Raw genomic sequence first — 15,518 nt, forward strand, 5'->3', positions numbered from 1 at the left:
GTCTTCAAGAGAATGGTTTTGTCACTGCCTGTGATCCTTATGTTATTAACAGGATACAAAAGCTGAGAGAAGAGACTGGCACACATGGATGAGAGGTGGGTAGGAGTCATGGAGGAGGAGAATTTGGAATCCCTCCCTGTCTTTTTATGCCTGAGGGAACCAGACAGGGAAGCTGGCTGGAGGACAGGCTGTTATCAGCTCTCATGATTTTGAAAGTTGCATAATTAATTTGTTAATAAAAAGACAAAGCTTTGTGACTCATGTAGTTGCAGAAGACTGAGTGATCTTTTAAAGGCTAAAAAGGGGAGGCATCTCCCAGTGTGATGGAACACGATCAAATAAATCCTACTGAGGACAAATATCTGGGTATCTTCTTTGGGGTTTACCTCTCCATGTCCTACTTTGTCTCCCAGCAGCAAAGCACAACCTGCTTTCCCAAGCCACTAGAGGCTTTGAGTCCTATTATGCAATGCCTATGGAGAGCAAAGCAGAAGAAAGGGAGAGTACTTAACAATTTAAAGTTGAAATAAACCTAGGCAGATGTGCAGCCATCGAGAGTAAAAATACAGGAATGCCTTGGCCCCTGGAAAAGCAAATTAAACAATAATTATTCCCTTTCTCCTTCAGATGTCATTAAAAACTTTGTGTCAGTGCAAAGGTATCCCCAAGCAAACACAAACCACAGCTGACTGCAGGGATCACACAGTTTCTGGAGACTCCTGGACAGCCGGGCAACACCAGTGCAGAAACCCACCTGCCACAAGAAGATACAGACTGTTCACTAAATATAAACAGGGCTGACTGGAGAGCCACAGGGATGTAGTTTAAGCAAATATTTGGGACCTTCTCTGTGTGTGTTAAGACCTGCTGCTTCTTTTGCTGCTGTGTATATGTCAATGAATGACTGCCCCCTTTCAACTTTAAATCACAATTAATAAAGGCATCTGGTTCTTTCAGTCATTTCATTTTACTCAGAGGAGGCAGATATGATAAAGTATCACTTTCAAGAGCTGCTTGGTGAGTTGCTCAGATAAAAGAAAGGGCAGAGAAAATCACATTTCTCCTGTAATTGTAGCTCTCGGGGATTTTTTTTTTTTTTCAGCAATGTATAATTGTCACTTTAGCCTACAAGAAACAGACATTTTCCTTCACCATGGGGTAATGTAGCCACCCTTGAGAAAACAACACAGACCTGAGCCGTAAAAAACCCACGTGAATTTAATACTGCAACGTAACAGATAACATAAGATACAGCAACTATAACATAATAATGCAGCTGTTTTAGAAATCCCCACCTGACCGATCTAGAAACACTCATGGCTGCTTCTGTGTGTGCCCTGTGGCCAGTGTGTAGTGGCGGGACTGTGTAAACTCAGCTGAGCCGGGAAGCCGAACTGCCCATACCGCTGGATCTCGGCATAACCCAGCTCCCTTTCGCCGGCGCAGCTCCAGCTGACCAGGACATCATGCTTCCAGCCTGCGCTTTCTTTTTGAAACCAAAAGTGGGGAGACACCCCGGTGGGAAGAAACCAAGCCCCGGCCTTCACGAGCATGCAGCCGCTCGGGAGGGCCGGGAACCGGCGGGATCGCGATCCCGGGCCCTCCGGGGCGGGGCGGCGCCTGCGGGCGCCCGCTGCTCTGGGGAGGGGATGCCGGGCAGGCGGGGAGGGGGTGCCGGGCTGGGAGGGCTCTGCCCGCAGGTTTCCGTTCCTCCCTCGCTTCCAGGCAGCGCGGCTGTGGCGGCGCGGGCGGGATGTGGGCAGCGGCCCCTCTCCTGCTCCTGCTCCTTCTCCTGCTGCTGCTGCCGCCGCTGGCGCGGCTGTGGCGGCGCGGGGCGGCGCGGCTGGAACCGGCCGGGCGGGCCGTGCTCATCACGGGCTGTGACAGCGGCTTCGGGCACCTGCTGGCGCTCCGCCTCCACCGCCTCGGCTTCACCGTGTTCGCCGGCTGCCTGTGCCCCGGCGGGGACGGGGCGCGGCGGCTGCAGCGGGAGGCGGGCGGCGCCGGTCGCCTGCGGGTCCTGCGGCTCGATGTGACCCGCGCCCACGACGTGCGAGCCGCCAAGGAGCTGGTGCTCAGCCACCTGCCCGAGCGAGGTGAGGCCGGCGGGGAGAGAGGGCGGGGGGCTCGGCTGCCGGCAGCGCCAGGCACCGGCGGGCGCCGTGTCGCCAAGACGGCGGCTCGGTTCGCCCGGCACTGCTGGCTGGGAGGTACCTGAGAGGGCCGGCTGGACTGTCACAGCGTGAGGGTGGCGAGCACCGTCACTGATGGGCTAAGTGCAGTTACCGCTATCGGTAATGACAGCAGGATTTTATTAAAAATCCCTTGGTGCGTACACGGACCGGTGTCTGTCCGAAGGTGCCGACGGTGTAAAGTGGGCGTGCTGCTCAATGGCGCCACGGGGGAGCTTCACCTTTCCACCGGGACAGGATCTCCCAGAGTGGAGCGGCCCTGGAGCCACTCTGCTGGTACCCAATAGAAGAAAACGGCAGAGAAAGTGCAGAACAACTGTGCAGGCATTGGAAGGATGGGAATGTGATGCCTTTCTGGGCATGACTTGTGAAAGAGGAAATAGGTACAAGAAACGCAGCGAGGGCAGCCGCCGTGCCATACCAAAGCAGCTGATTCTTGGAACCACTTGAGGTTTGCCAGGCTAGTCCCTGGAGAGGTTACTGAAAGGGAAACATGTCAATTATACACCCTACAGGGAGTGTGCACCCAGGGGAATGGATAGACTTAGCTCCAGAATAACTGCAGACAATCTAAATCCTGGGTTATCCCTTCAGCACACATGACACAGCGCAGGTGAGGAGGCCACGGTCACCTCCTTTCCCACTGGGACTGCATGGTGAGAATTAGCCAGTGTAATTCTGGGATACGCTTGGTGTAGAGCAGATTTCCACAGGCTCAGAAGTGGGATTCCCTCCAAATCACAAACACTTTCTGCTCATACAGGGAATAAAAGTGGAGAAAGAGGCACAGGGAGAGATAATGAAATGCAAGGCTTCTGCCTGCCTGGCTTATTAGCTCATTGGGAAGGGGATGGAATGAGAAGTGAAGGAAAAAAAAGCCACATTGCTCATTAAGTACCTGTATTTATGGTTGATCTTGACCTTATTACAAAGCACAGCTTTTCTCCTCAGGCTTTTCCTCAACCTACAGACGAACACAAGTGTCTCCCAAAAACCCTTAAAGGCTCCATGGGGACCAGGCCACTTGAAACTCTGGGTTTCACATAATTTATCCTGCAATTCTGACAGCTTATGCTGTCCTGCAGTGGTTGTGCTCATGCTGCCATGTAGACCCTGGAGTCCAGAGTCAGCACTAACTTGTGGGCTCTCCTTGCTGCTTACAGGTTGTGGTTGTGCCTTCAGATCAATTCCAGGTCCCTCCAGACACCCAGCACGGCTGCTGTGGAATGCAGCAGGCATACAATGTGTGCACAGGGTTGTTCCTGGGCTGTCACTCAGGCCCTCACGCCCGGGACACTGGGCTGGGCAAGCACATACATTTTATGAAACCTTTTTACATGGCTGGGCAGCTCTGCTGCTACAGAATTTTGAGAGTATTCTGCAAAGGCAGAAAAGTAAAAGCAATGTTACAGATCCAGGTAGTGCAAAGGCACAAGAACCCTGAGTGATGAAACCTTAGGACATTTTCCTTTGTGGATCATGGACAGCCACATCCAGGGTCTACAGCAGAGAACTGACCAAAGTGGAAATCAAATGCAGCTCAGACATTTGTTATGAGGAGAGCAAAGAGTGGGTGGTGAGGCCGGTAGACTGTTGTAAATAAGTTCTGAACAGATAAAATATCCAATGGCTTTTGGTTTTTGCACAAACAATTCAAACTGTGTGGATGTAGGGATCCAGTAGATTGTGCTGAAAGGTTACAGTAGATCATGCATTACCTTGCTTAAAAGCTGTGAAAGCTTCCACCTTTTAAGTAGCTGCTGGAAGTGCTCTGTATGTCACTGTTAGCTTTTAAGTACTTTGGGACAGTTTTCTCTGTTTCTCCCTCTCCCTCCTTCACAATAGGACAATTCTCTTCAGCAATTTCCTGTAGAAACTGTGAAGAGGAACCTATCCCTGGGAATCACTAGGTACTGCTTAGGGATTATTCCCTCTTGTTTTGCCATTTTAACTATAATCAGTTTCACACAGGTATGAAAGATTTTAAATTCTGAATTCTGATCACCAAAACATTCCTGTATCGTTCCAAAAATAGTCACTTCAATAATCCCAGGCCTAGTGGTAAGTGTGCAAAGGCCACGGATTCCAAATGCAAACTCAGAAGTTGGGCCAAAATAAAGAGAAAACAGTTAAATGATAATTGTTTTTTGCATGCCTGCATTTAAATAGTTCAGAGTAAATCCTGGTAAACATTAAATATTCTTTATGATTACAGCATCATCCTTTCCATGGACTATGCATCTCAGACTAGTAGGGCTTTTTGGGAGATACGCTGTTTTTTGAGTCTCCTTAATCTGCCTTTTTCCTGGACCCAGGATAAGTAGACTTAAAAAAACTAAAAGAGACTTTCTGCTTGAAGTAGGCCATTTGGTATAAAATGTACACAAAAAATATGTAAAATATAAGAATAAAATCAGAGTATCAGGAATAAAATACAGTTCTCCCTACTAGTTCTGCTGTAACCATAACTAGCCCAAGCTCTTCATTATCTTCTCTCTCTCTGTTATGCAAGAGTAGAAACCCAAAGCCGATATGAAGTAGACCAGGACTTCAGAGCATGGTGATTTGCAATTCTATTAGACTCTAGAGCAAACCTCAGAATTTTTCTGGTTTTCTTCTGTTTCAAACCAGAATTTCCCTTCCTTTTCTTGCCTGTTGTGAGTGGGTGACAACTAGTGGGCTAGCTGGAATGGAGGGATATTAATGTTAGTCCCGCTTCCTACTCCAAGGTTATTAAGTACTCTCTTACACTTAATTATGATTTTCTATTCATGGCATTCACCCATGGTACAATATTTTAGTCCAGACTCCCTATAGAAATAGATTATCCTTACAGTGAAGAGAATTTCTGTATAATATTCCAAGCAAAGGCTGGTGACTCATGAATGGATGTAAATATAACTCGGGAATCTCATCTGGCCTCGTCTGCATTGCCACAAACAGACTGGGTTGTTCCCTCTCCTCATTTTTCCAAAGGAACACGGCAAATCACACTATCCTGCCTTTGGCTAGGTCTGGAATCTATCAGAAAAGAACTTGTCATTTTCACATGGGCTCAGACTTAGAGAAGAAACTCCAACGATCAGTGATCCCAAGAAAACCTGTTAGAATTTGGAGAGTGTAGCAGAATTCTGGTATTATCTGAGTGTTGGCACCAACACAGAAACAAACTGATTTTCAAAAGGTTTTGCAAACCTGCAGCTGCATTAACTTTAATAGAAAGAGGACTTTTAAGAGTTTGTGGAAAAAAATATCAGATATCTTTTGGGCCGAAATAAGGACTTTGGATTTGTGCCTTTTGGTCACCATGTTGTGAAGCAGAAATTATTGGGGAGCTTATGTGAGAGCTGGTGTTCTCCAGAAAGCTTCTCTCACTAATCTTAAGTTCAGTTTCCTAAAGTGATTCTTAGACCCATGGCTGTATCTTTTAATCTTTGTTATCAGGATCTATTTTCCCAACGAAGAGACCAGTGAAACTCTCTGTGACATCCAGTCCTGCTTTCCAGTTTATTTTTTCCCTGTCTTCTGAAGCATAGTCTAACACCTCTCTTTATAAACTGTGTTTGGACTGAGTTCTGTTTTGACAGTCTGACACACCAAACATCAGCTGCTTTTTCCAAATGTGTCTCTGCATGGACATTGAGGAAATGCAGCATCAGTCTCCTTCAGCTGTTCAGTCCTTGTGCCTTGGCCTTCAGGATTTCCATCCGCATTTTTTAGGTTACCTGAGCTGCATTTGTCTAAGCAAATTTACAATATGTTTTGAATGCACATTTATAGCATTAATTTTTACCACAAACATTTCAGGAAAGGAAGACCAAAACAGATTCAAGTACCCTGAATACAGAGCTGAGCAGGTTGTTTCTCAGGAAGTAGGAAATATCCTGAGAAAGTGGCATAAGGGAATAATGAACTGTTTTTCATTTGGGTAGAATTTTGTGAATTGATTCAGCTAAGCAAAGTGCCAGGAAACATTCTGGAAAATATCAGAACATTTCCCATTTGGGAATTCCAGAATGTTCTAAGAAACAATACATTTTGCTTAAGGGCAAACAAAGTGTTTTGAGATGACCGGGTGCAAAGTGTCTTTTTTTGTTTAACTTAATCTTCTCTTTAAAAAGTCTGTCTTAGTTTAACTCCCACCAATTTTCCTCTTCATGGCTTTTGATTTGGATACTACACAGAAGGAAGGAGCCATTATTTTGTGAGCTCTGTTGATACACACAGGCTGGCCTCACCAGCAGCCACCTGGAGGCTTTGAAGCACACAAGGCAAATGGCTGGAGAGAAAACTTAAGCCTTGCAAGCTAAATTCTGAGTTTCACAGTTTAGAGAAATAGGAAGAAAATCAATTGTCTAAAGATTAATGGCTATATTTCTGAAGGACTGATGAAATCAGGGTTATGTGGAGCAAGTGTTCTTTCTGTGCTGCACAGAGTTCAGTGGCAGAAGCAAAATGACTGTTTTTAATTAGAAAAGGTAAAGCTGAAAAGATCAGAAAACAGCTTTTGTTATGATGCCAGGCTTTAGTTTGGGTTGTGTTAGCTAGGTTATGTAAAAATAACCCTGAGTATAGAAACCTCCAGCTTTGAGCAGAAACAGATGGGGTGTGCAGCCACTCAGCCCATCTGCAGATCACATCACATGCAAATACAAAAATACTGATAATTAGCTTCTACAGAGGGCTCTCTAAGCCATTGATCTGGAAGCATTTTATGGGGAGGTAAGTCCCATGGGGCTGGGTTCCATTTTGAGATGGAGAAATAAAGCCAGAGAATGATGGAAAGACATGGAACAATACAGCAGTGGCAGGGGGAAAAGGAAGTCCAGGATACCCAATTCTATGGCCAATTTTTAAGGGCATTTCCTCTCCTCTATCTGCTAACATTTGGGGCCACGGAACAGAAGTGAGTCCAGAGGAAACTGTGGCATTACTGGGCAGCAATCTGTCTGTAACTGAAGTTGTAAGAACGGTCCAGTGTCAAGTATTGCTGTGTGACAGGCTGCTGAATAGTGATTGATTCTCTTTGGAGGACAGAGTTATCCAAGTTCTGGGGGGTAAATTCCTGATTTTGAGTGTTTTGCCCTGCAAATGAGACATTCACTAAAGGAAAACAGTTTCTTTCTCTGTTTAAAGGCCGATTTTATTAGGTAATACATGTAGTAGTGTACATATATGTTAGAAAAGCTTACAGGGGTCTGCTTTACAAATTAATTCCAAAATTTTAAAGTTTCATCTTTCACTACTTTTGTGAATGAAATCTAATACTGGCAGTTCTTGTCAGGGCTCTGGAAGGACCAAGATACCATGAAATTATTTCAGTAGGTTTGTTGGAGAAGATCAGAAAGGAAAGGGTTCAACCCAAAGGTTTCTGCAGTGCCTTCACTAAGGTGATCAAAAGTCCCTTGAGAATCACTCAGCTGCCACAGGTACAGGAGGCTACAGCTGGGTCAGCGTCACTTTTTCCCCAAACTCTTGTGTCCAGAGGGAGGAAGAGAGGCACTAAAACCTGCTGTGCCTCTCCAGAAATCCAGGATTGGAGGTCCTGTAGAAGGCACGACAAAACAACTATTTGCCTTGGACACCTACAAGGGTTCTTTAAAAGAAATGCATGAGAAAAATTGTCAAGGCTGGCAGAACTAAACTGCAAATTCAGCTGTTTCAGCGCCAGTCAGGCTGCCCTGGTACTCCTGAGTTACACTGATGGTCACCCTGGAAATGCTGTCAGTCAGGACTGGAGGACAGGAACAGAAATGCACTGCATCACTCTGTGCTTTGCTGTACATGCACAGTTACAGGCTGTGCAAGGCAAGAACAGTCAGCACGGTTTAATCAGCGCTTAGGCAGCGTGTCAGCTCCAGCCTGGAGTGCTCCCCACTCCAACACACAGCATTCCCACAGCCCTGTTAGCACTGCACAGGGCTCACAGGAGACCTGCTGTGCCTTTGGGCTAAAGGCTTCAGCTTCCTGTCACTGAGCTCTGCTAGAAAAAGTTTTGCTGCCAATATGTTTCTGCTTGTAAACACTGAAATCTTTCTGTTTGTCAGGGGGCAGGCTCTTTAGCACCAAAATCTGTCATTACATGGGGAATAAAATTATTCAAAAGTACAAAACTGAAAAAATACTGACCCTGATTGGTAGCCACTGACCCTGCTTGGTTACTTTACCTCATGTTGCAGCCATGTACCTGATTGTGGCTGATTTCAGAAGAAATCAGAGCTCAAATCTTGGAAAAAGATGCAAGACGTAGGCTCTTAAATTAGTCAGGCACTTTTAAAATAGTGCCCCTTAGCCTTTAGACTGCTTAATATAATTTTCACAAAGCTGCTCATAGCACACAGTGGGATTAAAGTAATTAAAATATCATGGTAGACCACACTGGCAGTAAAATGTAGTCTCAATGAAGCCTCCCAGATCATGTTATTCATAAATATCTTAAGACAACTGTAGAGTGAGGGATTATTAAATAGCACTGAGACTTACAGGAATGGTGTCCCTGAACATGGGAGGAGGGGGATAGAACTGGATGATCTTTAAGGACTTTTCCAACTCAAACTATTCTATGGTTCCATTTAGTCCAGATTATGGCTACAATGGCATTCCTTCATTAAACAAAACATGCCTGCACTTTTAAGTGGAAAAGATAAAAATGTTATGTAACTATACAGTTTCCCCCAAGGGTCCGAATCAGAGGTGTTGCTTTGTTACCTAACAGTGCTTGCTTTGCAGTTAAAGATGCTTCCTGACTCATTTCTCTTCCATAGGTTTCTGGGGGCTTGTCAACAATGCAGGAATATCAACATTTGGCGAGACAGGGTGGCTGCCTATGGAGACATATGAAAAATTTGCAGATGTGAATCTCCTTGGGAGCATCAGGACAACTCTGGCATTTCTCCCCCTTCTAAGGAAATACAAGGGTAATGCTAATCCACTGTTATTTAGAGTTGTAGAATAATTAGCTTACTATAATCAGGGTAATGTAGCATCTATAAAAGAGGCTTTAATTGTCTCTCATTGAACTGAAACGACAGCTTCCTTCTGTGTGGCCTGAAAGAGCAACTTGATCCTGAAAAGAGGGTAAAGTCATAAGGGGAAAAAATATCCTTAAAGAGTCTGTCTTTGCAATCCATAGAAAAAAATATTTAAAAATAAGGATTTCTCTCAGTGTTTGACTCAAAAAAGAGACGAAGAACATTTACCATAAATCATTAAGCCCAGGCAAACCTTTTTAAGCACTGACAATCTGAAAACACAAAAATCCATTAAACTCCTTAATTTTGTTATTTAGGCTTTACAATTTTATTGTTTGGCAACTAGGAGAGGAGGAATGACCCTGCAGAGGTGAACTAGAGACATCCAGCTTCCAGTTCCAGCTCTGTGAAGCCTCTGTGACCTTGGGCAGGAAACTTCAAGTATGTAGAGGTGCATGGGTATCCAGTGAGATAAATGCATTTGCATGAACCTCCCTACATGTGGGGTTTTTCCTTCTTTCTGAGAAGGAATGGTTCAATAACCCTCTTGTCTTGGGTGCTCTGCAGTTTGTTCCCTACCTGTCTCCATCTGTGTTTGGGGAAGAAGATCCCCTCTTCCTTGTCTGTTCTGGCTGTAGGCTCTTTAGAGTGAGGATTTGTGCTCTGTGTGCAGCATCAAGCAGAGGAAGGGGTAGATTTCACCTGGAAACCCCAGGTGTCACTGCTACACAAACTGTTGGTAAGATAAAAGCATCCCTTTTTTGGGCTATTCTGCTTCTTTCTGTTTGGCTGGTTTTGGTTGATGATATTCTGACATGAGAAGAAAGAAGCCTTTAAATACTGCAAGCTGGATGTGTTTTTGTAGAAGAATGTGCTATTGTGTGTATCCAGTGAATGTGTTATGTGGCCATTACACAGGGAGACATCTCTTTTCCCTGTCATGTCCTACTTACTGGTGAAACTGTGTGATGCTGATGCACCTGAGGCATTTCTCTGACCCCATGAATTGCACAGGGTTACTTTGAAGCAAAAGTGACTAATTGTGTGTGCAACATTAAGCACATGCATAAACCTTTAGAACGTTTGGGTCTGGAGGGCTGAACACAGAGCTTAGCTCAAAGGAACATTTTATATCTCTCTCAAGGCTGTCAGTGTTTCCTTGATTAAGTCCTGCACTCCATTTTCAAGTACCATCAGTGTAGGAGAGGAGGTCAAGGCACTCCAGGAAGAATCCAAAAGAAGAATCCTAGATTTCCTGTCACCTTCCTTGAAGGAATAACCAGGACAGCTAAAGCTTATGAGATTGGGGACAGCAAGTGACCTCTCCAAATGAAAAACTTGAATTACAGACATTAGAGCATCCTCTTGGGAAATCTGGGTTTCAATTCCCTTAGGCACAAAGAGAAGTTAAATGAGGTGTCCCACATCCTGGGTGTGTGCCCCAGACCACTCAGCTACTGGACAAAGGAGGCAGAGGTTATCCTACCCATGGCTTACTGCCATGGATGTGCACCTATTCCAAGAAACACTACAAAATTATTAATACAATTATTATTACTTTTAAAGGGAGGTAATGCTCTCTAGCCTAGGACTTAAACATTCTACCCTGAGAGGAGCAACATTTCCCCATATCTTTTCCAGCTGGCCAGGCCAGCTGATAGAGCATCTTGATCAGCAAGCTGGTAGTTATTTTCCTTTCACTGTATATAAGATTTATTTGGGATGTTGTAGGAAGGCAGGAAAACTAATTCAGAATGACAGATTTCACTGCATTCCCATGATACCTTTTGATATCCCCCAACACTCTTCATTTTGGTGAGATCTGGGGCCCAGATGTTATCTGCATCTGTGGCAGGAGTGCAGCTGTGTTCTCTGTATTGAAGGCCATCTTCTTCCTCACCTCTGATATTTGTATATCCACACTCAGACATTCCTTACCCCATGGTGGGACTAGGTGACAGAAGTTTACAAGGAAACAATGTAAATGAACCACAGTCCCGTGCCTCAAATGAGGAATCTGCTACTTAAGGCATGCCTGCACTCAGCAGGAGTTAGAAAGGAGGCAAAAGCAGCACAGATCAGGGAAATCATTGTAAGGTATTACAAACCTGCACACATTTGGCAAGTCATGTTTCCTCAGTGAAGCTTATCACTGTACAGTCTGTCTTGGACTTTATATGCACAGTTATAAAACCAGGTCTCAGTGCAGAGATATCATTAGCACAGAAAAAACTGATATTAGTAACCATATATCCAGCTCAGGGAAAATCACCTCCCCTCTCTTCTGCAGTCCTCCTCCTCTTACTAGCACAGTCTCTTAGTACTATTTTTCAGTCATTAGGGCACTGCTTTGTTTCCATCTTTTTCATCATATCTCAGGCTCAGAAGGAATGACTAGCACACTGGGAATGTGTTACACTTTGTATAGTCCAAAATCTGTCACTAGGTGGAAGATTTTTGTGTGAAGTTTTCAGCTTAATGAATGCCCTTCTGTGCTGGACTGCACACTGACACTGCCCAGTTTTGGCACAGTGTACAGTAGAACAGTCTCCTGCTAAACACCACATTCTTAGCAGCTCAGAAGACTGAGATTAATTGATTCCATGTTAAAGACTGAGAGTGAAGTTATATTATTTGTACTGTTTTCTTTCTAGGACGTATTGTTTTCATGTCCAGCATCATTGCCTATTTTACTTTGGGAAATGGCATTTATTCTATGACCAAGGCAGCTATTGAAAAATTTTGTGATGCTTTAAGACTGGAAATGAAGAAGTTTGGTGTCCAGGTAAGTGATGTAACAAGAACCTGGAAACCAGGTACGTGATGTAATGAGTTATGTGAAACAAAGTAACAAAGGTAAAAGATCAGAAATGCATTCATGGATGCAGCTTCCTTTTGGAAAGAGGTGGTTTCTCTGTGGCTAATCAGTCAGCTGGAAATCACTGGGAACAGCAGTCCTGGGTGATGTTTTTGGTTCTGAGAAGCTGGTGGGTAACAGGTCTGTGTGTCAGCAGTGAAACTTCCACCCTTTCTTCACATCCTCCGCAGTGAAGCTTCCTGACACAGGCTGCCTGAGCTCCCAAAAGCAGTGAGGAACCCAAATGTTCCCTGGGTGGCTGCAGAGAGCCCAGACACTGAGTGCTGTGCAGCCAGAAGGAGGCTTGTTACTTGCCTGAGGGGTTCCTTCTCTCCTCTTACAAGACTAACTCCTTGCTTTTTGTGAGAACAGCTATGCTGCAAGAGGCAGCATTGTGCAGAGTAATTATGTTTTTATTCTCTTAACCTAAGAGGCTCTAAGAGTGCTCTTAGAGCCCTAAGCAACTCTAATAGTCAAACCTGAAGCTTAGATCACTAAGTAGATTCACTGGGCTTTTTCCTTGGAGTCACTCTATTGCTGAAACATTTTTCTCAAACACTCAAAGTCTTCCCTGGCAGGTTTGCATTGGTGTATTGTGTTTATGTACTCAGATTTACAGCATTGTTCATAAGCTTTGTGTTGGAAAATATTACAGCTATGCATCTATTAGCTACCCCTGTCATATAAATATGAAGGGCTGTAAAATACAAGTGACTTTACACATCCTAATACCACACAGCACGATGAGGATTTCTGCTGATTAGCAGAGGATAATCTCAAATGCATGGAAAGGCTTAGTTTAACAGGTTAGCTACTCTGGTTGTCTTGAGATTTTTCCTGTTCCACCTCTGCAGTAGTCCCAGCCCATAACTGAGTGAGTCAGGCTGACAAACATTTTTGGAGTATCTTTGAGAGGTGTTTTTCTGTTTCTCACTGTATGCAGAATGCTGGCTGGTATTTGCCTGAGAGCCTACACTGTGGAGAGTCTACAAAATACATGGTCCTTGTTTCCAGTGCTCCCTTGCACTGTTCTGTGCTCCTCTCTGTCCTTTCAGGAAAAAGCTGCTCAGAGGTTGCAAGAAGCAGATAGAGCTATGGCTCTGTCCCACTGAACTCTGGCCAGGCAAGCTGACAGCCTACAGGAAATAAAGTGTGTGTCTTCCAGTGGAAAGGCTACAAAAAATGTGGGAAGGGCAAAAACTAAACCATCTATCCTTCTGTCCAAGCCAGCACCAAAAAAAGAAGCTTTCAAAACCCCTTTGTTAACAATAAATCTGGGAAGTTTACTGGTGGCATTAGTTTGGCTGATACCAAGCACTTTTCTAAATAGCACCAGAAGGGTGGGCTCCCGAGGATGCTGTGTGACAAACCTGCTTGAGGCAGCACATGGTGTCCCAGCTGTGCACACCATCCCTCTGCTGGAGTTTATCTGCATCCCTCCCTTCTCCCTGTGCATAGGACCTGCACCCCAGTCCTCCAGAGAGCAGCAAATCCATCACCACACAGGTCAGCAGGCAGGGACTGACACAGGTGGGAGCCTCTGCTGGGTGGGCTGGATGGCTGAGTGAAAACATCAGGGTTTTATATCATCACATACTTCCCAGAGAATGCCTGTCAGATCACCAAGTCTCTGACACAGCTCAGCATGGGTTTTCCTCACCTTGTGTTGCAGTCTTTAGAAATCAGGTCAGTTAAATGCCACGGAGCTTTTAATGTTGCATATCTACAAATAGTTTGAACAAGGCTGCTGCTAACTGAGGAACAGCATGTGTGCTGTGAGTGCTCAGCCTGCTCCAAAACTCCTTGGAATACTCAGAAGGGAGCAGAACAGCAGCAACACACAAAGAAAACATGTGGAGCAGAAAAGGACTTGTGTGCTTTTCATTTAAATCTATGCACACAGATCTACAGAAATTTGCTAGTGGCTTCAATGTGAGGCAGAGCAGGACCTGAGATCCCTCTGTTCTTTGCTGACAAGACCTGGTTTACTTTTAATTACATCTACTTGAGGAAAACAGCACTTCTTTCCCCAAGACCCGATAATTTTCTTTGATATCTCCTTTTGTCCCAAATTGGGTCAAAAAATTATCAATTGCAAGGTTCTCCACTGAGTGAAAAATCCAAAGTGTTCCACTTTGGAGACATCAAAGTCATACTGAAATGCTTTGTCTCAGTATTGTCAAAACATTTATACTGTTAAGCATTCTACAGCAATCAAAGATGCTCTATTGCATTCTGAAGGTGTGCTGAGTAGTCAAAACAAGAACATTAACTTCAGAGCAAAATGAGGAAGTCAGAATAAAGCACCTCTGCAATCTTAAATATTTTACAGGAATATATTTGGTTTCAGTCAAGTTTCCAGGGTTAAAATTTCAACAAATCAGCATTTTCTGGCTGTCTGTAGAGAGCTTTTGTGTTACTGACTGTAGTATTTAATTGAATTCACGATGACTGATTGCACCTTAATAAGTTTTACATCTTCCTTTCAGGTCTGTATTATCCAGCCAGGAAACTATGCACGCTCTACAAAAATTCAGCCACCACTCAGTGCCGAAGAGATCTGGAGTGAACTCAGTGAAGAGGAAAAGGCTGTTTACAACAAGGAGTATGTTCAAGAGCGGGCAAACTTTTTCAACAGTATCCTCAGTGAGGGAAGCACTAATGGCAATGAGGTTGTGGATGCTATGGTGGATGCTCTAATATCTCCTGCACCCAAGGCACGTTACATGGTGGCAAAGCTGAAGGAGAAGGTCCTGGTGTTTGTATGTGCTTTGTTCCCAACTGCTGTGATGGATTCTGTTCTGTCTTATGCTCTGAGCAAAGTAAAACTTGCATAGCCTACAGTGGTGCTATTCACTGACTCAGGTGAGGCCATTTATACAATGTGAAAGTCAAAGCTGAATTTAATGCCCCCATGTGTCAATAAAGTGACACCAATTAACCAATAAAAACTTTGGGGCGACCCCCTAGTCAGAACTGTCACTGATTGCTAGGGAAAAACATACAGGATTTTGTGTAAAATTAAATCATTTGTTTAAGTAACTTTATCTCTCCTCTGTGGAAAAACCCCATCCACTTAAGCCGCTTTAGTTATTGCCTGGAAAATTTAATACATCTTTTCCTGAAGCAATAGCAGGTTATTGTGTTACAGACATGATGCAGACAAAATGGAGCGCATCCTAAAGGGCAGCTGTACACCTGAAGTCATTACAGCAGAGATGAAAAGCCCTTACTTGTAGAAACCTGAGTAGCCATTTATTTAGGGGAGATAGGAAGAGGTTAATGGAAAAGTCATAGAAAGGAGCATTGGACCTTGAAATACTTTGAATGGAGTTAAATGGCTGTAGCAAGTTAGGAAGTCTTGAAGCTCCGAGCAACCTGGTTTAGTGAAAGGTGTCCCTGCCCACAACAGAGGGGCTGGAAATTGATGGTCTTTAATGTCCTTTCCAGCCCAAACCATTCTGTGATTCTATGAATAATAAACTTGTAATATAAATA

General features: G+C 44.3%; 2 protein-coding genes across 4 annotated transcripts in view; both read left to right on the top strand.

Moving 5' to 3' along the window:
* Positions 1 to 8,980, top strand: part of LOC106628309 (uncharacterized) — a 34,654-nt gene extending 25,674 nt beyond the window's left edge. Inside the window, exons 4-5 of one of the 3 annotated variants that reach the window (XM_014254688.2) lie at positions 53 to 95; positions 628 to 901. The gene's annotated coding sequence lies outside the window, so the exon portion shown is untranslated. Of the gene's footprint in view, positions 1 to 52; positions 96 to 627; positions 902 to 8,956 lie in introns of those variants that run through there. The other 2 variants (XM_088053255.1, XM_014254689.2) reach the window with 2 other exon arrangements.
* On the top strand, positions 1,754 to 15,518 carry LOC102112814 (D-beta-hydroxybutyrate dehydrogenase, mitochondrial-like). Its single transcript, XM_088053252.1, has 4 exons — positions 1,754 to 2,096; positions 8,957 to 9,109; positions 11,818 to 11,948; positions 14,510 to 15,518. Exons 1-4 carry the CDS (start codon positions 1,754 to 1,756, stop codon positions 14,855 to 14,857), a joined length of 975 nt encoding a protein of 324 aa, XP_087909378.1. The 3' UTR covers positions 14,858 to 15,518.

Source organism: Pseudopodoces humilis, chromosome 3 (assembly GCF_049639895.1).
Source record: "Pseudopodoces humilis isolate 2021_Gansu_Grassland_sample_001 chromosome 3, ASM4963989v1, whole genome shotgun sequence".
Lineage (NCBI taxonomy): Eukaryota > Metazoa > Chordata > Aves > Passeriformes > Paridae > Pseudopodoces > Pseudopodoces humilis.

Excerpts from the sequence above, each read along its gene's own strand:
- LOC102112814 (XM_088053252.1), top strand. The coding sequence starts at position 1,754 with ATGTGGGCAGCGGCCCCTCTCCTGCTCCTGCTCCTTCTCCTGCTGCTG. Across the intron at positions 2,097-8,956 it reads CAGCCACCTGCCCGAGCGAG|GTTTCTGGGGGCTTGTCAAC; the intron begins GTGAGGCCGGCG and ends TCTCTTCCATAG. Across the intron at positions 9,110-11,817 it reads CCTTCTAAGGAAATACAAGG|GACGTATTGTTTTCATGTCC; the intron begins GTAATGCTAATC and ends TTTTCTTTCTAG.